This window comes from Saccopteryx bilineata, chromosome 5, assembly GCF_036850765.1.
Source record: "Saccopteryx bilineata isolate mSacBil1 chromosome 5, mSacBil1_pri_phased_curated, whole genome shotgun sequence".
In the NCBI taxonomy this organism is placed as follows: Eukaryota; Metazoa; Chordata; class Mammalia; order Chiroptera; family Emballonuridae; genus Saccopteryx; species Saccopteryx bilineata.
The window spans coordinates 257,288,301-257,311,820 of record NC_089494.1 but is presented as its reverse complement, the minus strand read 5'-3'; the positions used below and the strand labels follow the sequence as shown (position 1 = coordinate 257,311,820).

General features: G+C 35.7%; 1 protein-coding gene across 6 annotated transcripts in view; it reads left to right on the top strand.

Annotated features, from left to right (window-relative positions):
- The window catches only part of CPEB2 (cytoplasmic polyadenylation element binding protein 2), a 61,713-nt gene that overhangs the window by 24,978 nt on the left and 13,215 nt on the right, over nucleotides 1–23,520 (top strand). For 3 of the 6 annotated variants that reach the window (XM_066278632.1, XM_066278629.1, XM_066278631.1), the window contains 5 exons: nucleotides 4,392–4,442; nucleotides 12,131–12,154; nucleotides 17,796–17,966; nucleotides 18,873–18,962; nucleotides 23,147–23,265. In XM_066278632.1, coding sequence (XP_066134729.1) covers nucleotides 4,392–4,442; nucleotides 12,131–12,154; nucleotides 17,796–17,966; nucleotides 18,873–18,962; nucleotides 23,147–23,265 — 455 coding nt within the window. The remainder of the gene's footprint in view (nucleotides 1–4,391; nucleotides 4,443–12,130; nucleotides 12,155–17,795; nucleotides 17,967–18,872; nucleotides 18,963–23,146; nucleotides 23,266–23,520) is intronic. The other 3 variants (XM_066278634.1, XM_066278630.1, XM_066278633.1) reach the window with 1 other exon arrangement.

Here is a 23,520-nt window from a genome sequence, read left to right as displayed (position 1 = left end):
CTGCCCCTTGGATCTGAGCAGAGGTTGGAGTTTTTCAAGGTTGGTAATGACCACATTCTAAGTGGATTTTACCAGAGATCCTGTGAACCATTTATTTTCCTAATTGGAATTGGAAATAAAGGTAAAATGTAGATTATGAAAAAATATTAGAAAAGTCTTCCAAACCAGTGGAAGCAATACATTATTTAATGCACATGAGAAGGAAGTGCTAGATCTTTTTATTTCAGGCTGTGTATATATGTGTATTTTCAATATACACACACACACACACACACACTATATATATATATATATATATATATATACACACTACATACACATATATATATAAAGCACACAGTATATAACATATCATACATTTCATCTGTTGAGAACCTGACATGTATGTGCCAAGCACTGTTCTCTGGATTCTGTGTATATGCATTTATTCAATTCTACAACTGTGAGGTATATAATTTACTCCTATTTTACTTTACAGTTGGGTGACTGTGGTGGTTTATTCATAATCATTTAGTGCTAATAACTGGTGAGACTTAGTAGCTCTTGAGTTTGAGGTTTTACCACTACAGCAAACTACCTATCTTATTAATTGTTCTAATGTTAATTCTCACCCAAGCGCTTTATAATTCTAGTATGTGATTTGGATGATGCTTTAAACAGACAACAGCATGGTGGTCACCAGAGGGAAGGGAGTGGGGGTTAGTAAAGGGTAAAGGGGTCAAATATATTGTGATGGAAGAGTTGACTTTGGTGTGGGCACACAATGCAATATATTGATGATGTATTGTAGAATTGTACACTTGAAACCTATGTAATCATATTAATCACAGTCACCTCCAATAAATTTAATCTTAAAAAAGGAGTTGGCAGAATGTGTAGCATTGTTCTTTAGCAGTTTCTCACTTCCAATGAGAAATGGGAGATAATATTAAGATACTGTAGGTCCTCTAACTATTCACTGATACCTAAGAGTAAATATATATTTTTTCAAAATTATTTATGTTAAATTCTGTGGTATGTTAACATAAAAGATGTGCTAGGAGGTAATATGTACTTATTATTTCAAGATATAATAAAACCATTCTAAAATTATGTTATATATTTTCACAATAATAAGCATTTTGTCCAAATTTATTACTAAAGGATTATTTTGTAAGATTAGGTTCTTCTGGAACCAAAAAATAAACAAACAAAAAACCCCCACCTCCTAAGTAGCTTAAACAAAATAGCAGTTTATTTCTCTTACATAAACATAGCACTCCTAGAAGTGTTCTGATCATTTTCATGGATCTAGGCTTGTTCTGCTATCGGTAACGCCCGACTTCTGCCTCCTGATCTGACATGGCTGTTGGAGTTCAGCCACCTCTGCTCTCCAGCAAGCAGGAAGAGAGTGACGGGGAGGTCTCCCCGCTTAACAAGACTTGCCGGAAACTGTACCTGCCAATTTCGCCTCATGTTTCCTTGCCCAGAGCTCATACACATGGGCACATGTATACAAGGAAGGCTGCAAGGTTTAGACTTTTACTCGAGGCAGCCCTGTGCCTGTCTAGCATCTGGGCCTCCTATTATTAGCAGGAGCAGGTGTTAGTGTGTAACTACCAGTCTCTGCAAATACAGCTTTTAGACAATAGGAAGAAGAAATTGGTTTTCTAACAATGTATTTTTTTCCATATTGAAGTAAAAGTAATCTAATACACTATAGAAAATTCAGTTTCTTTTTCTTTATTTAGAAATTAAATTTAATAGGGTGACATTGATCAATAATGTTTCAGGTGAACATCTCCACAGCATTTGAGCTGTTGATTGCATTGTGTGCCCTTCTGTTACTTTTTTTAATGGCTGAATTTTTCCTATTACTAGCCATACATACTGTCCTTTGTATTATGTTATCAACTAGGAAGTCATTATAAGATAGTGGTTAAGATTATGGAGCCAAACTGCCAGGGTTCTAGTTCTGGCAGAGCTGCCTGGCAGTGGTGTAACCTTGGGCAAAGCGTGTCATCGTTTGTGGCGGAGTCTTCACCTTCAAGTGGGAAGACAGTGGTACCCAACTCGGGACTGCTGTGAGATTCAATAATTGGTTGTAGAGAACTCAGAGAAGCTTCTGGCACAATCCCTTAAATGTTAGTTATTATCAATTGGCAGGTTTTTAGTGGAAGTAGTTTCACTACTATCCTTAAGTAAAATATAACTGTAGAAGTTAACTTGTAAAGGTAAAGGTGTATTAATAGTTTCACTAAAGTAGAAGAAAGGTAATTGGATAATTTTAAATAGGCTATTTGTTTATTTTATTTTGAAGTATTTTTTTAGTTACGCTGAGAGATTTTTCTATTTAGAGATTTATAGTTTAATTAGAACATATATACAAATATATATCTATTTGTAAATAGGTATTTTTCTTTTGAACCTACCACGTACAGTGTGCCTTTTAAGTCCCTTCAGAGCCAAGAAGTCAAAACACACAACTGCCAGCAGTTCAAATGCTGTGGAGATGCTCACCTGAAACCTACACACTTATTGATCAGTGTCCTTCCATTATAGTTCATTCCTAAAATTTAAAAAAAGCTGTCAGCAATGAAAATATTCTTGTTACTTGTGTCTTTGGGTAAATAAAGTGAACAATGAGTCTGTTAGGAGATAATTATGTGGCTATTGAGAGTTGAGTGGTTTCTGTAGTTTTGAAGTTTAGCAAGGCTTAAGGCTTTGCTCAGTTTCCTTGTTCTATAAAGTCTTGCGGGAATCCCTGATCTTGGTTAAGTGTGTGTGTGTGTGTGTGTGTGTGTGTGTGTGTGTAGCATACTGTACCTAACTCTTCACATTTAGAAGATTTTATTGCAATTGGTTTGTATCTTCACTACTACATCATAACCAGAGACTCTGCCTTGTCATATTTGCATTCTCAGCCTCCTACACACTGTCAGTATGCAAGACTTCATGAACTTTTATACTGAACAGCACCACAGGTCGCCTCTTTCAGAGTTTTGATTTTCAGTCTCAAGTCAGAAATAGCAGCAGTTTTCTCAGGGCCTTAAATTGTTCTCTAAATTTGCTCACCTGCAACAAGATGTTTAGAAATAGAGATGTTCCCAAAATAAGCTATGATACTGCAGGCAAAGTAAGACCCTGCTCTTGAAGCTCTGCTTCCTGACTTTCTGTATTTCTTACCTTCTGTATATACTAAGGTATCACAGCAGTAAATGTGTTTCTATGTTGTCAGAGTGTGCTAGCTTTATTTAAGAGATCACTTAGTTAACTAATGTCATACTGCAGGAGACTCAAGAGGAAACGGGAAGTGCTAAATTGTCCTTTGAACAACAATGCGTTTATTTTGTTTGTTGACTCTGAAAACAAAATGTGCTATAGTGTGCATTTATAAATATGTTTTATATCTGTGTATCTATTTAATACATATGTATTTTAACATCAAAATTGGATTATCTTTACCTCTCGCTCTTACACTGGTAGATGATGTTTAAATTTGTTATTAACTCAAAAGCCAAAGACAGTCTTGTATGGAATATTTGGATAGACTAAAGGGCCCGAGAAATGTAGAGTACTTGCAGAGGCGGCAAAGGTAATGCAGTTAGCCTGTCCGTTTTACTAATCATGTCAAATCCATTCAGATCTTTATCAGTCCCCTGTGTGGGGGCAATACATTATATGCTATGATAGTATCTTTTTAAAGGGACTGTGCTGAAAGTTGCTAAAATGCCTAAAATGCAATCTCACAGACATTTAATTTTTAGCAGATTTCTAAGTGAATTTTAATGTACCTTTCAAATAGTCGGTTAGAGACTGAGGCATTAGAGAAAAGTTCTGTGTTTTAATGGGGTGAAAATAGTAACTATCCTTGCTGTTGATATTGTGTCAAACAAGTGTTAAAATACTAAGAAATTGGGGCCCCGGCCAAGTGGCTCAGTAACAGAGCATCGTCCCTGTGCACTGAGGTGCAGGCTTGATCCCAAGTCAGGGCACAGAGGAGAAGCAGCCAATGAGTGCACAACAAAATGGAGCAAAATGGTGATGCTTCTCTCTCTTTCTCTCCATCCCCACCCCCCATCCCCTCTTTCTCTCTCTCTAATCAATGGAAATTTTATTTAAAAATCACACATTTATTAATTTTGAAAGACTAGGATACCTACATTGTTTTTAAATTTCAAAAGTAAATGTTTTTATTTCTGTAGGGATTGTTTCCAAATCATACTGTATTCTAGACGCTCAGATTAACAATTTTTATGTTCAGCTTTTCAAAAATAATTTCAGTTAGTATACTTGGAGTTAAACATTACCTTTTTAGTTCTGAGACATATGCTATGCTCAGTAATTCCCTCCTTATGCCCCTTCCCTTTTTTCAGTTTCAATAATATTCAAACTTTCCTGTCTTTTTAAAGGTCGATTGAGCTATCCACATCCAGGAACTGACAATCTGTTGATGTTAAATGGTAAGTTGTATAAAAACATTTTTTTCCAATTTATAAAGATGATTGAATACCTTTCTCTAAACATTCCCTGTACATACATTAGTCATTTTATGAGTACAAAAATAAAGCTACAATCCTTCCTGTACAGAAAGCAGAATTGAATGTTTGAGTGTACTCCGGCTGGCAAAGCAGACACTGAAGTGTATTTTTGATAGTATAATATAGTTCGAAGATCACAAAGTTTGGAGATAGTCCTGAGTTTGAATATTGGCTTTCCAGTTTATGTGTGTGCCCTTGGTCCAGTAACTTTTTGAACTTTATTAAGTTTTCAATTTGTGAAGTGGGAATAAATCCCAAGGTTTATTGGCAGAATTAAATGAGATAATGTTTGCAAAGTGCATAGACTTTGTTATTAGTATAGCACCTGTGTTTATGTTCAACTAAGGGATATACTGGTGATTCTGAAAACATGGTTGCCATACTAACTAAATTTATTCTAACTAGAAAGTTTACAATGTGAAGTTCACACAAGTTAGAAAAAAAAATGTTAAAGAATGCTTATTTTCTTTCTATTGGACAAACATTGTATTCAGAGAGTTGCAGTACTTAACATATCCATGACCATGGGAGTAGACGGGAAGATTAAAATATCCTTCACAAAGGTATTTTTAAATCAGGGTGGGATGATAAACTAGAAATTAATAATAATAGAGGTATTATTTACTTTAAAATATATAATTATATCATTAAAATGGCTTGACTCTTCTGTTTGAACTAAAGCTTTGTTAGAAAGCCGGCAGTGAAGTTGAGGGACAGATGCTGAGTAAAAGGCCAATGTAACGCCAGACCACATGAACTAGACTCAGTAGAGACTGTAGCAACAGAAAGGCGGATTCAAGTTCAGGCTCCCTGGGAGATGGTGAAGGTGAGTAGGATTCTGGAAGGAGAGAACAGTTGAAGGATTAAGGTGAGGTGAGACCACTATATTTTGAGTTACCCACTAAAGTCCAGCCTAATCTAAGCCCTGGGTCATCTGTGAATGCAGATCTTTAAGGACAGCTATAGGTAGAATTGCTAAGGTAGCCACACTGGGGCCAGACCGTGCACTCTCGGCTGCAGCCATGGCCATGCTTGGCCTCACAACAGCCTGGTAGGCCAGGTTTATAAATTCACTGAATCATGGTGTTTACATAGACTTTGACCAGAAGCATACTAGAAATTACATTCCAGGACTTCATTCAACTTTTTTCTGCCACAAAATTAAAAAAACATGTCATTTGATAGCTGATCCATGACTTCTAAATCTAGGACTAAAAATTAAGCAGTATTGTTGAAATTGAGTTTCCAGAACTGAAAACAGATCATAATTTTTTTACTCTTGTGACTTGAATGATAAGGTAATGATTGGTTTAGGCAACAATAAATTATTTATATATTGATTCTTCTTTAAATACTTTTCTTTGAAACATTCTTTGTGGTAAATAAAGATCATTCACGTTTTATTTTGAATTTGAAAATGGTTCACATCTATCTATTAAAATCTATCTGAAGAAAAAAATTCATGAGATAATCTGTTAAATCAGTGATTGTTAAATACATAATAAATTAAAATAATTTAGAGGTATATTATAATCACATTAGAATATGTCAGTTATATTTGAGCAAAGAGCTTAGTTGCCTGATTTTACGATTTATACTTTTGGTTACGCTAAATATAATTAACAGATTGATCTCATCAGTTGCTTAAATCCCTTATAAATAATCTGAATGTTAGATTAAAAGTATGTCATCACACTATAGGTACAAGCATATTTTCTTTCAGGAGCGAGTTACCTCCATCTTGTCAACACTCTGCTTTCTAATCAGTCTTCTCAGTCTGCCTCATGAGGGCCACAGCTCAGTACAGTCAGCTGTCCCAAAAGTTCTGAGCTTTCTCTGGAAGGGACTGACTGGAGAGAGAGATGATCATGAAACCAGGACGTTAAAATGTATTGGGTCAGTAGGGACAATTTGATCCAAAGAGAAAACATTTCTTTTAAGCTCATTTGAGATCATTGGTTAATAGAAAAAGCAAGAATCAGAGATTGAGTGTGTGTGTGTGTGTATATATATATATATATATATATATATATATATATATATGATAAAGAGACTTGGGATATTTATAGGATAAAGTAGTATTTGAATATTAAAAGTTTAAAGAATTTTCTGTAGACATTAGGGCTTATTAAAGAGAGAAATAGGCAAAGGACACCAAAAAGTCAGGGAAATTTTTTTGAGCTACTGTTTAACTACTTGTAATCCATTATATTATTAACTTATATGTCCCCCTGAGAAATGTGGAAATTAAGTGATGTTAATAACAAGCCTCTATCCCAAATTATTACTAAATATTATTGACCAATTAAAGAAATTGTAGCATCTCCATACATAGTCCTTAAATTATTACATTTTTTGTATCTCGCAGACTTAACTCACTAGGCAATTGATTAAATAGGTTGTATTATTTAACCAGTAAGCATAGCTCATATTAATGACTTTGAAAATCATATTTGATAATACATTAGTATTTTTTGTATCTGTAGTGGTTCATACTGGTTGGTGCCACAGACTCTTTGAGCCAGATTCTCTTGAGTGTAAACTCAGTTTGCTTATTCCTGGCTAGGTGACCTCGGGCACTTTACCTAAATTAACTTTGACCTAGATTCTTTCGTCTGAGAACGCAAGCTGCCTGCCTCAGGCTTGCTGTGAGAGGTGAATGCGTCCATTCATCTGAAGTGTGGATCCAGACCAGTTCCTGGAAGGAAAACTTATCTGTGGCAGTAGGTGATGGTAAACAGAGACAAAAATCACTTGGAAAGATGAAAAACCATGTCTTGCGAATAGATAAAGGAGTTGGGTCTGTTTACTTTGGGTAATACAAAATTAGACAAGAAAAAACTGATATTTTCAACTATTTGAAAGATGTTACATATAGAGAACAAAGAAGTCTGGTTTTATGGCAGAAAGCCAAACCATTTGGAACAACAGGGTATATAGAGACAAATTTGGGTCCATAAAAGCAAAATGACTCTCTCAGGCAGTTCCCTAAAGTATGTTGTGCTTGCCCCCAAGTGACTTGATGGTGCACAAATACACATTACAATAAATGCATGACTATTACAATTGAAGGTCATTTGTTAGAAAATACAGAACTAGCCAAAATCTGTGATGTTATAGTGGTACTCAGCTTGTTCCCATATAATAAAAAATAATATGTAAATTTTAGTATAGTTGTTATGCAGAAAGGCAAATATAAATGTTTTGTAATCCTGTCCTCCTAGTTAATTAGTGTTATGGTTAAACTTTTATATATTATTTTAAGTAAGGGATAAACAGGGTATGGGATAAAGGTCAGCAAGTTGGTCAAACTAGGTAAAACTATGAACCTTTGGCAAATCTTTAACTCTGAACCTGTTAACTCAGATATAGAAAAAGAGGTATAATCCCCCACACATATGTCTGATGAAGTTGTATAGATTTTTAAAAAATCTTAACAAAAAAATGCCAAAGAAATATAACTGCAAGCAGCTCCTTACTTTGGAACTGACCGTGTTCCACAAATCAAGTAGAACGCAAGTTGAATTGACTGGTGGAGACTACCACTGTTAATTCAGATATTCTAGAAGAGTCCAGCTTGAACACCAAGAGACATTTTAGGAGCCTGACCAGGTGGTGGGGCAGTGGATAGAGTGTCGGACTAGGACTCAGAGGACCTGGGTTCGAAACCCCGAGGTCGACAGCTTGAGCGTGGGCTCATCGGGTTTGAGCAAAGCTCACCAGCTTGAGCCCAAGGTCACTAGCTTGGGCAGGGGGGTCACTCTGTCTGCTGTAGCCCCCGGTCAAGGCACATATGAGAAATCAATCAATGAACAACTAAGGAACCTCAATGAAGAATTGATGTTGCTCATCTCTTTCCCTTCCTGTCTGTCTGTCCCTGTCTGTCCCTCTTTCTCTGACTCTGTCTCTGCCACACACACACACACACACACACACACACACACACACAAAGACATTTTAGGAAAGTCACGTTATATAGAAATGGATAGATTGTCTAAAAATTAAAGGTTAAGTACTATCTAAACTTAGAATGACAGTTTGAATGGTTGTATTTCTATAAATGTATAAATCTTCTAATTCTTTATCATAAAAAAATACAAAACAAAAAATACTTTGTCTTCTGTAGCAGTATGGAACAATAAAGAAGGATGCATCATTCATGTGTTGTTTCTATTTGAATTGTTTCCCGCTTATCTCTCTCCCAAGGAAAATGGTATTTTTATGAATACAGTACATATGGGTTTTCTAAAGGAGAACAAATAGAACAAATGTATGGAAGGATGATATTCACAACTTAGTTTGAAATGTAAATTTACAGTTATTAACCACATGCATCTCTGTTTGTTATCAAGAGCTTGGTATACTTTTGGGAGGAAAGAAGCTATGTGAATCTTTTCATCAAAATTTACTCCGAAATGAAGTTGTATTTCTGAAGGCAAAAAGCTCTTCATATGCTCTATTAAGTCACGAACATAGGAAACCTGAATGTGCAGTCGGCTTTTGGGTTTTATGCTGATGGAAACAAGTGGAGTAGACAGCAGATTTATTTGGGAGTTGGAAAGAGGTAGTGTATTTCTCTCCTGGGCTTTGGCTCAAGCTTTTAGAGTAAGAAATCAGAATTTCTTCAGTCTCACACCAAGATAACTTTATCCTGTAAGTATTTCCAGCTGATTTGGTGTGTTTTTCTCTCACTTCCTGCAGCTGCAGCAATTCGGGTACCACTTCTGAGCTGAGAGCCAGTGCACAGGGCAGAAAGATCCTAAAGACAGTGTCAGACTTTTTCTTTTTCTGTAGCGATGAGTTAGAGCCTAATATCACTGATAACCCGGGACCAAATTGTCAAACCAGTTATACAGGCAAGGTCTTCAAGCATTTCTCTCAACCTTTTATCATTAATAAAAGATATACATACATGCACGTATACAAACATATACACACACATATATAATATTTTAACATACTTGTGCATATACATATATCTACACATGTAAACAGCCAGTTCCTCACTTTTATATGAGGCATTTCTTATAATGCTCTATAAAATATATGTACCTGGAATTTTATGTTCTTAATACAAGTTTTTAATACAAAAATTGTTCTTTTTTTTCTAAATCATATTCTAAATGATTTTTGAGAGGCATAGTGTTTAAAGAAGACTTGTTTGAAACATAATCTATAGTAATTTAATGAATGTTTTCTTGCTAGGAGTTTCTGATAAAGTTATAGCAGAACATACCCCAGAAATTCTCATAGAAACATTGGTGGAAAAGGGAGTCCGGCCACCTGTGTTTAGCATGATGGCAGCTGATTGGTCATTTCCATGACCCGGAATCAGGAGTGTTTTACATGGTTTAGCTCCATCTGCAGTCAGTTCTATTTTTGGTAATGTAGAGACTTGGAATCTGAGAGTTGTCCAAAAAATAAGTGGAATCGCTCTTAAAAGATTCTAAAATTCCTCAGGTATGAGCTAGTTGGAGAAATTTTCTACATAATTTTGTTCAAGCCTAGGAATGGGATGCAGTCTAAGATGGCGTGAGCATTTGTATTTACTTTTAGTATTTTAGTGTTGAGGAGCCTCAGCTAAAGAGCGTAGCAGCTAAGAACCTAAACTAGTTCCAGTGTCGTTCATTTCCTCAGTCCATTAAGAACTATGTGTCACATTAGACTTCATCATAATTTGGAATTTGGCTTTAAAGTTGATGAGGATAATTTCACTTCCTTTATAAATGTTTGAGCCTCTGCAGCCATGACTGAGACGCCACAAAGCAAATTGATACTGGATTGATATTATTAGACCAAGCCGAGGCCCGACAGGAGGCCCAGCTCCGGAGGTTGTGCTGTAAGGTGCTTGGGGAACTACTGACCATTTCCAACCTTAGTACAACATTGAAGACTTGAGGGAGTTCACTCCTGCATAGCCTTTTCTTGATAGCTCTATTAAAATTCCTATTTTATCTGATTTTCCGCAGTTGATGTTCCATCTCCTTGAGACGCTGTTTTTTAAGGCGTTTATAAGTCTTAGAAGAGAACTAGATAACAGAATTTTAAATTGACACTTCCACCCCTACCCTCACCCTAAACTAATATGTAGGTGGGTAAGCTTTATGTAAATTGTGTATACAAGGAAGGGCAAAAGTAGGTTTACCATTGTGAATACATGAAACAGTTTATTCATATATTAGTATTTATTAATCTATTGTTTTCTACACAACTGTGAAGCACTCTTGCCCCACCCTATGTATACACATCCACACACACCCACATAATATGGCTTACATATTTGTATACACATACAGGTAAGCTATATGGGTTAGGTAAGTCTGTAGAGCTCTGAGGTCATTGGTTCTCATGGACAGGTTGAGTTTGCTGTAGATTATAGCTAAACAAAGACAGTATAATGGCAGCAACTTTATATAAAAGACTGATGTAGCCTTATATTCATTAACTTATTTCTTGAACTATAAGTGACTAAGAAAGTTGACTGGTTTGTTTTTTGTCCTTTTTATTATAGGAAAACTAATGCTATATTTTCACCTTGTTGACACATTTATATTACAGTCTTAGTATAAAATTTAAAATATATATTTGAACACTTCAATAATAGACTATATTTAAATGGGGTGAAATATTTTCTTTTGGTTTTTAAGTTTTATACTTTTTGGAAGACATTTCTGATAACTTTTAATATTTTTGATATAGAATATATTCATTATCAATTTTTTCCAGGCTTAAAATGCGATGAACATGAAATAAGATCTGAACTTTAACAGTCGTTTTTTGTTTAGTGCCTTGGTTTTATTTATTAATTCCAAGGTAAAAGTACTTAGAGTAGACTCAGATTTGGGAGGAGGTATTTTTTAAAAACTAGTTGTGAATATTAAACTGGTAGTTTCTTATGAAAAATAAATTGTAGTAACAGATGAAAATGCCTTACTACCGAATACTTTCCCAGTATTTCACATACCTACTAATTTATGGTGATACTAATAATAATTTGTATCTGAATCCCTAGTACCCCAGAGGTAGAGTCATAAATGCTTTAGATAGCTGTTGTAAAAGAATAGAAAACATTATTAGCTGTAATATATTATTAATAATTTCTTAAACTAAGCAAGTTTGAATGTGGATTGATTTCTTTACTGTGTCTTCCTGTACTTTTTTAATGCGGGGTTTGTTATAATGTGAATTGGAACTGAAACTATTTGTTGGACTATATATGATATATCACTGTATAATAATTATAAAAATAAGGATTTAATTCAAGTTGTTCCCACTCATTGAAAAAATTATTTGTAATGGTGTTTAACTGTATAGTGTTAAAGTCCTATCCTTATATGATGAAACATATTTATTCATGAATTTTCATATGAATGAGAATAAATTGTATATTTTATGTTAATTTCAGTTTTTATACTGCTCAGATGGCCTATAATAAAAGCACTCTGTGAATGGTAAAACTACATGCAGATGTGATACAGTGACATTGTAGCTCTGAAAACAAAGTGGCGCTCACTTCCAGATGCCCAAGTACCTTCGTATCCCAAGTAATTGTTGGTGTGGGTTTTCTGTTAGTTCTGACATTTTACACTCTGTCCTTTGTTTGCATGCAGCAAGGAGTTATGGGCGAAGACGAGGTAATTCCTTTCTGTTTGCTGTGGTATAACTGTTCCCGCTTGGGTTTTACTGATCAATGTTGTATTAATTATCACAGATTTTTATACTGATCAATGTTGTATTAATTATCACAGAAAACTCACAGAATAATTGTATTTTGATTTGAGCACTTGTCAACGTTTTGAATCCTAAATCTCTTAACCTTTAAAGAACATTTTATACTAATATGACTATTTAATAAAATTATCCATTTTAAACTGTCCAGATTTTAATTATTTTTAAAGTTGTTTTATACTTTAAAAATAAAGTTGTCATTTTAATAGCTTGCTTAAGAAATATATTTAATAAATTCTATTGGAGGTGACATGTAATACATGATTTTTCTGCTCTCTAAATCTATAACTGATTGTCTTCTCTATGGTATATAATTTATATATCTAGTTTATTAATTTGATGTTTGACCCAGTTGAAGGTAACAAATGAATTAACACTATATAGAAGTCATGTTACTAATATTTTTCTGTCTTCTAAGAATATAATCTTTTCCCCACATTCTCCCTCTCGGGGTCTCTCTCTTTCTTTCTCTCTCTCTCTCTCTCTCTCTCTCTCTCTCTCCCCTGCAACAGTCTTCCCCCCAGGATTCTTATTATCTTAAGGAAAACACTAAGATTGTGTGATGCTGGACTATTAAACTTTCTATGAAAGCGGCTGACATTTTCTGTGGCTTAAACTTGGATTTTTTTTTCATGTGCAAATGGTGATGGGAGGAGAAGCAGCAAAAGTAACTTTATACTACTAGATTACTTTTTAAGTGAATGGTAATCATATTTATAGAGTTGTTATATGTGCCAAACTAAATAGAAAGAATTTTCCTTGACCCTTGAAATCTCTCTTGAGCCATAGAGAATAGACAGTGATAATAATACCTTTTGATACATATTATATGTATGTACTAGTGCTCCAATTTATTTTTTATCTAGTCTTGAGTGCATATTATATTTTGAAAACAAACAAGCAAAAGCATTTGCCACTACTGAGGATAGAAAACAACATTTTTTATTCTTAGGAAGTATTTCCAGTTTTATATTATACATCGTCTGAATTTAACTTCATTTTTGAAATCTGAAACTTCAAAAGCTTGACTGAATTTCCTGATTCTTCAGTATTCTAACTAAAAATTAGAGCTATAGAAAACAAGCTAGATAACTTTCTAAAGACCATACTTAACAACTGAGAAGAGAGAAGGGAATTAGAATTTTAATGTCTGTTTTCAGATCTTTGGACTAGCTCATTTCACTATGCTGTTCTAGTATGGAGCTTCAATTCTCTTGGGAAAAAACCCTCGTATGAAGCTTTATTCTTAAGGCATTTTTGAAACTATAGAGCAATGTAGGATTCTTTTCCTACTGTATACTTTTCATCCATTACCTTATTCATCTATTAACCCTAGCAGTTTATGTTTAATCTAATTTGGCACACTCCAGTGTAAATGTCATGATCTAGGAAGTTCTTAGGAGGAAGATAACAGAAATTCACATTGTTACTTATTCTTTCATCTTAGTTCTATACTTGTAGACTATGATTAAAGTAGTAAGAAAAAATGCCTTACTGTATTGTGTTTTTACTATTGTTCAGTTTCACTCTTTTGGGGTAGAAGAACCTACAAATATGTCCTAGTCTTAGAGCAAAAAAGAAGAAAGGTTATTTAATTTTAGTTGAAAACTATTGTAAATATTTTAGTCTAAATTATATTTTAATTAAATTTTACTTCTCTCAGCATATATGATTTTACCTTTATTGCCAATCATCTTGCACTAGATATATGTGTCTATAATTCTTGGAAAGTATGTTTAAAGTGTACTGTAATGTAAGACATAAGTATTTAGTGATTCTCCTTTTATTATCAGATTAATATGTTATCAAAAAGGAAAATTGACAAAGTGAAAAGTAATATTTTTATTGGTTGTATTTATACAATTAACTTCTCTTCTAAATAAATGTAACTTTTGTGGCTTCTAGAAAGAAAATGGTCATTTTTTAGCAATGAAGACTTGTTAGTGTGGCTATTGTGTAATATGTTCTACTTTTCATTATATCTTTTGTTCAGCTGAACTTTGGTTAATAGATTATAGATAGATATTTGCTATTTTACTAACCATAACATTTGACTTAAAATAGGACATTATTGTAGTTAGTATTATGGAATAATTGTCAATGTCATTATAATTATACTTACAATATTATAGTTAACATAAAAAGTTTGTCATTTTGAGTCACCTCTGTATCTGACATTGCTTATTACATAGTGATTTCTTTAGCCACTGCATTCATGGACTCCAAATATTTATGGTCTGTATTTTTTCTCATGATAAATCTTGTTAGACTTTATTGTATTCATGCAACTACTAAATTTGTGTGTATGTTAAGAAACGTTAAACGGAAATAATTTCCAAAGTATGAGTATATCTGAAATGAGCATTAGATAAATGTCTTATCAATTATTTGTATGCATGTTTTTCTCTACCTTTTATTATTTTTTAAATGTAGAATTATTTATTTAAAATTCATCCTTGGAAAGTTGAACCAGTTATCCACAATTAGTAACAGCTTTACTAGATCTTGATAAGGTTCATTTTGTTAAGTAAAATAGTTTCATTTTGAGGAGCTTTCTTTGCATAGATCACAAAGAATATTATTAACACTTGCTTTTTATTAATCCTTATGTCTCATAGTAAAGATACTGGGAAAGTTAAAGTTATATTCACAAGGTTACTCAGGGAACATGGATATCTTTCAGAATAATTTACTAATTTGAATTTGAATCTAGAATAATAATTTCAGTTCCTTATACTCAGTATCATTTTTTTCTTGTTTTTATACTTATACATTTCAAATGAATAATTTCAACATTTAGCTAACTACAGTTTACAGACATAGGCCCCTCCGTGTCACCCCAGCCCCAGTTCTGTGCAAGGCAACACGTTTCAGACTTGCTGACATCACTAGCGTCATTATGTGTTATATTTTTCAAAATGATAACACAAATGACATTTTATGTTGAATATTTATTACTTGTATGTATTAAGGCACATACATAGATTATATACATTGTCTCCTTATCCAAAAACAAAATTCTTCCTCCATCACAGGATAAACAACCTGTCTGCATTCTTACTTTCTTTTCTAATAAACTTCTAAAGAATCATTATTTTAAACTATTACCTTTGAAAATAATACATGTTCTCAAACATAGTTGTCATTTTAAAAAATCATCATCTTAATATCTCACATTGTTATTTCATTGCTGTTTTTTTCTTTTGTTACTTTTCTTTTACATTGTTTTTTCAAATTGAGTTGACTGGGGTGATTTTGGTTAATAAATGAGAAGTGTCAGGTGCACAGTTCTGTATCACATCATCTGTATGTTGCACGGTGTGTTCGCCACCCCAAGTCAAGCCTCCCTCCATCGCCATTGACCCCTTTACCTTCTTCTGCCTCCCCCCTCTTTCCCTGGGCTGGACTTACACGATGGAATACTACTCAGTGGGGCAAAAAGAATGCAGTCTTACCAGTTGCTACAGCGTGGAAGGACCTGCTCGGTGAAATAAGCCAGTCAGAGAAAGACAAACACTATATGATCTCACTTAGATGTGGAATCTGATGAACAAAGTAAGCTCACACAATAGAAACAGACCCCTGACTATAGAGAAGACTGGCAGCGCTCCTGGGGGAGGGCTGGGTGAAGAGGTGACAGGATTAAGCAAAGAAAACACCCTCCTAATGGAGAGGAGAAGGCACTGCATTATTTTTTATTGCCACTGTCACAATAATATTTTGGCTTTCCTCTTATTTTTCTTAACACTGCTCTCTATTTTTTTTGAACGTTTTATTTATTTCTCCTTTGTAAGTTTTCCAAGGTACTGTCCTCATCTATTCCTCTGGAGTTTTTATCTATGACATTACCAAGAACCTTAAACTGTCACCCCTGTGGAGGTGACTCCTTTTATTTCCTCGTATATAGGACTGATTTCCTTTCTCCACTTCATTTGCAATCTCCATACATTTACTTTTTTGATATCCTGTCCACTTATGAAATATCAGATACCAAAAACATTTCACTTCTTGTACTGGTTTCTGGTCTTTACTGTCCTTATATTTAGTTAATGATTCTTACCCTCCTAAAGCACAAGAAAGATGTTATCTTGCTTGAAACCCTTGTATCATTGTTTTCTTTACCTACTAAATGAAATGTCTCCTTTAGCCTGGCTCTTCTACCTTGACCACTCTATTTCTTAAGTAAATTTATTTTTCTTACTCTTAATGTTTTTTTCTTCCACTTGAGAAATTTTCTCAAAACCATGTCCTTTATAGGCCCTGGCCAGTTGGCTCAGCGACAGAGCGTCGGCCCAGTATGTAGAAGCCCTGAGTTCAATTCCTGTCCAGGGCACACAGGAGAAGTGCCCATCTGCTTCTCCACCCTTCCCCCTCTCCTTTCTCTCTCTCTCTCTATCTCTCTCTTCACCTCCCGCATCCAAGGCTCCATGAGAGCAAAGATGGCCCAGGCACTGAGGATGGCTCCATGGCCTCCACCTCAGGTGCTAGAATGGCTCTTGATTGCAGCGGAGCAATGGCCCAGGTGGGCAGAGCATCGCCCCCTGGTGGGCATGCCGGGTGGATCCCAATCAGGCACATGTGGGAGTCTGTCTGATTGCCTCCCCATTTTTAACTTCAGAAAAATATAAAAAACAAAACAAAAATACCATGTCCTTACAAATATTTCTACTTATAAATATCATGCCCTTTCTGATGCCCTCCCAGTTTTAGCATAAATGCTGTTCATTTTAACTGGGGGATTGAAGAACTCACCCATCTGTTAACCGGATTACTCCCTTCCTCTGTCTCCTTCCTATGAGGCGTTGGAAGCTTCCTTACAGATCTGTGCCATGGTTACATAATAATGGATCTCACCTCTTCTAAATGTGCATTGCTTGAGAGCAGGGAGCTGTGTTCTATCAAGAGATTTTAATTTTTGATCCCCACATGGTCTAGCTTATGGTTGCTGCTGAGGATTGCACAGGGTGTGCCCTATACGAAGATGCACTCCTGAAGGGCAAGCTCAGATGGGGACCGAAGTGCTAGACGAAATGGCTTTTTCTGTTCTGCACATGTCAGAAGCCCTCTCGACCCTGTCAAATAATTGGCACGTGTAATAAATTAATGCCGGACCTTATTTTACAAGTATTGCTAATGCCTTTGTCCTTCCTGTAATGTGTCTGTAAGTGGCTTTTCTATGTCCTCTTATCTATCTAGTTAGTCTGTGCCGTTTCCTTTCTGCCACCAGAGTCTAATGGTGTCTCCTGTTACACATCCAGTCTAAGCGTCCCCATCCTCAGATTCTTGTTGCTTTCCATAAAAATGTGAAGTGATCTAGTGTTTATGGTATAATTGTCATATTACTGTTCATTTTAAGTCATTTCTCTGACTGCTTTCTTGACTCTTAAGTAATCAAAACCTTAAACTATCAATTTCCTTTCACTTTTATGCATGTATCACCTTCATTTTTTAAACCATTGAATTTGTCCTTGCTCCTTTTATGCTTGACTTTTGATGTATCATTTTCTCAGGTCTGAGATTCAAATTACATTTGTTCTTATATTTCAGGTCGTTCTTCCCTTTTTCCAATCGATGATGGCTTGCTGGACGATGGTCACAATGATCAAGTTGGTGTTTTAAATTCACCTACATGTTACTCAGCTCATCAGAATGGAGAGCGAATAGAACGCTTCTCTCGGAAAGTCTTTGTTGGTGGTCTTCCTCCAGATATTGATGAAGGCAAGTTGATGATTTGGGCTTAAAAAAAAATTGAAATGTGATGTTTATGGGGTACGGAATTTTTTTACCTCTAGAGATTTTCAGTTAGAATAGATATCCTCGTTTTAAATACTTTGTCACTTGCTAAACTGTGGATGTAATTGAACAAATAATTTTTTAATGTTTATTTTTTTACATTATATTTTATAATCCTTACTGCTACTGTGAGCATTTTTTTATAAAAATTTTCATACCCTAGGTCATATCCCACTTATATTTTTAAGTATGTTCTTTTGTGGGAAATCTGCTATTCTCTTTCACAACTAAGAAGTGATTCAATGATTCAATAAATTACTAGATTATTCTGTGTAGTGATCAGTATAATAAGGTTTCCACGGGATGAAAGGACCTAGAGTGGGTTTGGATTGGACCTGTGCATGTTTCAGTGAAGCTTCCTGGAGTGTGTCCAGTTGTAGTATATTTTATGAGTGTTCCAGATTTCCACGTCTCGTTTCAGCTGTGTTTCTCTCCCAGACTTGACTCAGGGAGCAGTGATGGATCTCTTTATTTCACTTAGCATAATGTTGGCATGTTCTGCAAGCCAGTGGTATTTAAAGTTTAGTATACTATAAATTCATTATTATCCATGCAGTTTTATATAAAACTTTGAAAGTCACACTGAATTGATTATTCTAGCCAGTATGCTACTTAAAAATGAATTTATTTGGACAAAATAGCTATTTTTATATGTAATTTTAATAAGGATATTAAAATGTAATAAGTATATGTTTTCAGTGATTGTATTCTAGCTTATCTTAGGCTATTTGATACTTTTAAATATTAAATCTTTAAAGTAACTTACAAAGTACGGGATATTTGTAATGAATCAATAAAACTTCCTAATGCGTCTTACTGTACTTTGTTCAGATGAAATAACTGCTAGCTTCAGACGATTCGGGCCTTTGGTAGTGGATTGGCCTCATAAAGCAGAAAGCAAGTCCTATTTTCCACCAAAAGGTAAGAGTTTCTAACATTCTCTCGGAAATCAGTTGTGTACAGATGAAAGAGACAATTTCAATTACTTCTGTTTTCTTTTAAAATTGAAGACGACTACATCTTTGTATAAAAACTAGCAATATGGTTGTAGAGGCTGGTAATAGGTATGGAGTGAGGCCAGCTGCCCCTCAGAGCTATTCCTTTTCTCTGTGAGCCAGTAGGGAGTCAGGGGGCATGCTGTGCTTCCTCTGTGATGGTTTGATGATGAGTTCAAAGACTGAAATGGCTAAAGCATCATTTATGTCTAAAGCATCATTTCAAGTCATGTGAATACAGACATATGAAAAGCTGCCTCCCATTAGGAGGGGGTGGTGACCACAGGACACCTCTGCACAGAGATGTGTTATGGAATTGTGCGCCTGAAACCTGTATAGTCATGTTAACCACTGTCACCCCCATACATTCAATTCAATACATAAATAATGTTAAAACTGCCTCTCTACTCAGTGAAAGTAAAGTCTGTGTGAAGTGAGATTAAAAAGAAACCTGTGAGTAGTTTAAATATTGCCGAATTCCCGTGAGTGTTTTCCAGATAACATGGACCAAAGCAGAGTAGTGTGTTCAGTGTTGGTGAACTCAGCCAAAGGAGAAAGTGACCGAGCACCAAAGACCAACTAGAGAGAGACGGGTGTCAGGAAAGACCTAGGTGCCAGTCACTGATGCTGGGGTGCGTGTGGCTGGCCGCCGGAGGACGGAGCACCAGCCATGCTAACACACGTTTGAGTAAAGCCAGGCCCCCCTCAGCGGGGAGCAGGGAGGGCAGGGAGAGAGCTGAGCGGTACTCCACTTGGTCAGACTTCTTATGGCGGCTGCCCCGAGGTGTTCAAGGGTGAGGCTGAGACAGTGAGACTTTTTACTGTATTATTGAAGTACAGTTTTAGGGGAAAAAATACACTTATTTTCATGGCTGAGTGAATTTTCAAGCCTGAAAACACTCCACTAGATCTAGTAAATGGGCTGATTTGGGCTCTGGGAAAGGAAACATGTTAGAGTAATTGACGCAGAAAAATTAGCTAAGGGTTTCTGGGGATGAATTATACGGGCTATCTCTACTTTCTGTCATTGAGAATCATAGAACCTCCATTGCTAGTTCATGTAATATTTTAAAGAAATTTAATAAAGCAATGATTTTTTTTATGCCTTTAGACCATATACTTAGGGATTGAGAACGCCTTTGGAGCAGGGGTTCTGGTCCCAGGCCTCTATAAGAATCTATTAAAAGCTATGGCCTGGCCCTGGCCAGTTAGCTCAGTCAATTCAGAGCATTGTCCCGAAACAAGGTTGCAGGTTTGGTCCCTGGTCAGGGCACATCTCCCTCCTTCCTTCTCCCACTATTGCTTCCTGTTCCCTCTGGTTCTGCCGTCTGGCCTTGCCCCCTCCTACTCTCAGGGCTCTCCTGTAGAGCTTTCTCTTGGCCTGAAGGCTCTAACAGTGTCCTTGCATCTCCACCGCCTGTTTATCTCAGCTTAAATATCATGCGCACAGGACTCTACCAGGACCCCCCCCAGTGAGGTCAGATCGAAGTTTAGTCTGTCCTAACACCATTCTCTTCCCCAGCATTTGTCAGTTTGCAGTATGACACTCCCACAACGTTAAAAATACATGGTTATTTTATTTGTCAGAGTCTTCCAATAATCTGTGAGACTGTCTTTACTCATCTTCTCATCTTTGTGTTTTTAGTAATATGTATTAATAATTGCTTGATAAGTGATATCAACAACTGTAGGCTAGAGAAGTCACTTGGACCTGAACTAGGCAGGGGAACGCCTCACAGAGAAGTTTGGAACTAAATCCAGAAGGTGCTGAGCAAGTCGACAGATAAAAAGTTGTTGGAAAGAGTTACAAGCAGGAACTGAAGTATAATTTTAAAGAGACTCAGACTTGGTTTGTGTGGAGACATACATGTTTCTACCCGAGCCGAGGGGACAGTGCACAACAAGCCTGGGAAGGTGGGTTGGCACAAATGGAGTGAAACTGAACACTGGCTGTCTTTGTGGCTGTGGTGTGTGTGTGGTCGTCGCTGTGGCTTTTGAGGTGGTTGTTAGTTTATCTGAGACTGAAAACAAAAATATGTATATATCAGCATGCCAAATCAGGGTTGTTTTGGAACTACAATTGTAGTTCATTGTAGCCGTTGCCAAAGACCAGAGTTTCCGAACTCGGCAAGCGTTTTTGTCGTTGCCGTGATTCATCGTTGTTCATGGATTGGGAAACTGGTGTAGAAGCTTCCAGTTGGTGAAGCTACCTTGCAATTAAGGCTGTGAGTGAGGGTCGCCCTTTGTAAATATTAGAGTTCTCTAATAAATTCTAGACAACTATAGACGGTTTATTTTTGGTAATAGTAATTTAATATTTAATGGTCTTCCTTAGCTACATCATAGTTTATTCACCATGTTGCTTATTTTTTCGTGATATAAACATTTCTTTCCTAATAATCACAAAAAATAATTAGGCAATATTAAAAATATTGAATTTAAAGTATTTTCAAATTAATATGAGAATAATTATATCAAAAAGTAATATCATAAAACTTAAGCAACATTAAAAATATTAAATTTAAAATACTATTTTAGTACATTAGCCTTATATCTTTTCTATTATTATAAAACAATTACAGCTCTCAAATGCTCAGCTTTGTATCAAAAGTAAAGCCTTCACTTAAAGAAAAGCAGTCTTCATTTTCTTTTAATTTTTTCAAGCATATTTAAATTGTTTCTAACAGAAAGGTTCCAAGATGCACTGCTTACTTAATCTTATGTAATTGTACCATTATAAGTTTTTATTTGTGTAAATTGGTTTGATGTTTTATTTATGCCATCAAATGATGTATTTTTATTAAAATGTAGTAGTTCTGTGTCACATCAGACCTTTGTGGCAGTAAAAGCCACTGTTGGCAGCAAGCAGTGTGTTTTGAGTTCTGTGTAGAATATGACCTCACACTTCCTTGTTTAGTGGAACAGACGTGCACGGACTGCTGGGTGGCTTCTTCGTGTAGGACTGGGTTAGAGTGCTCCGTGTCTGCACAGCAGTCTTGTCAAGGACAGGGAGATTTTTAGGTTATTTATAGTTATCAGCTGCTGGAAATAATCACATAATAGCAAACCTGGAATGTAAATTTTGATACCTTTTAATAACAAAATCTACTCTGCCTGCTGGGGGCACGACTGATTAAGGGTTGACAGTTGGTGTCACCAGGAAAGGAGGAAGTCCGTATTTCCGGTGACAAGGAACCTGAGCAAGAGCCCGGGTCTAGCAGTCTAAACAGTCTCCAGACGGATAAGATTGTTCATCCCAGTGAGGCTGGCTTTGAAAGTTCTGACCCCTCCTGAAGGAACTTGCTTCACTCTAACCTCTTTAAGATAGTTTTCTTAGTACCATTTGGAACTTGTCAAGTTGACCGTAGAGTTATCCCTCTACTATGGAAATTCTTTGGCTTTTCCAAGTGTGCTATAGTCTAAAAATATGTTCGAGTCCTTGTTTTTCAACCGCCAGTCTGTGAACCAATGACAGTCTGCCAGAAATGAAGATTATAGAGTCTATAATCATTGGGTCTATAATCTTTATGCAACATCTGGGTGGTTTACTCGTTCTCAGACCAGCACAGAATTTCTGGAGGACCGGAAGCAGCCCACAGACCAGTGGTTGAAAAACACTGTTTACCCTGAAGGCATTTATAGAAAACTTCAGGTTCTAATGTGCTCAACTGATTAATCTTTCCAAATTGTTTGAGAAGGCATTATCACTACCAGAAAGAGCATGGGACTGACCTGAGTTTAAATTACTCAGCCAATTACTTGCTATGTGACTGCCTTCAAACAAGTTATTAACCATTTGATACCTCAGTATGTTCTCTATAAAGTAGGAATAATGTTTCTTAGACTCATGTACAGCAAATAAAATAGCTAATGTAAAAATTTTACCACGGTACTGGATAGTAAGTGCTATATATAAAGTAGCTCATTTACTGAGGATGTTTGTGTATGTGTTCCATTGGGTATTGTGTTCTCCTGTAGAAATTGTAATGATTCTAGTCCTATTTGATAAGTTTCTTTCCTTAAAACAACTTGTATTTTCTAAACAGTAATGAAATTTGGGATATTATCACATCTGTTGATATATTGCCTCCTTTGTCATGGTTACTACAGGCTACGCATTCCTCCTCTTTCAAGAGGAGAGCTCCGTTCAGGCCCTCATCGATGCCTGTATTGAAGAAGATGGGAAACTCTATCTGTGTGTTTCCAGCCCTACTATCAAAGACAAACCAGTAAGTAAACACCACATGATCACAAAGCTACAAGTACACATTTTCCAAAAAGTTTTGAAATGATTGTTAGTGGAAAACAGTTAAACCATGTTGAGTTTAGGTTTTAAAAAGTTGTTTAATTTATAGTTCCTAGATAAAAAAATAACAATTTGTTTCCAAATCCAACTATCCAAACTTTTAAACAATGGAAAAAATCATTGATAACCAATACAAAACAGCATACACTGTAAAGGGAATAAGACCCAATAAAATAAT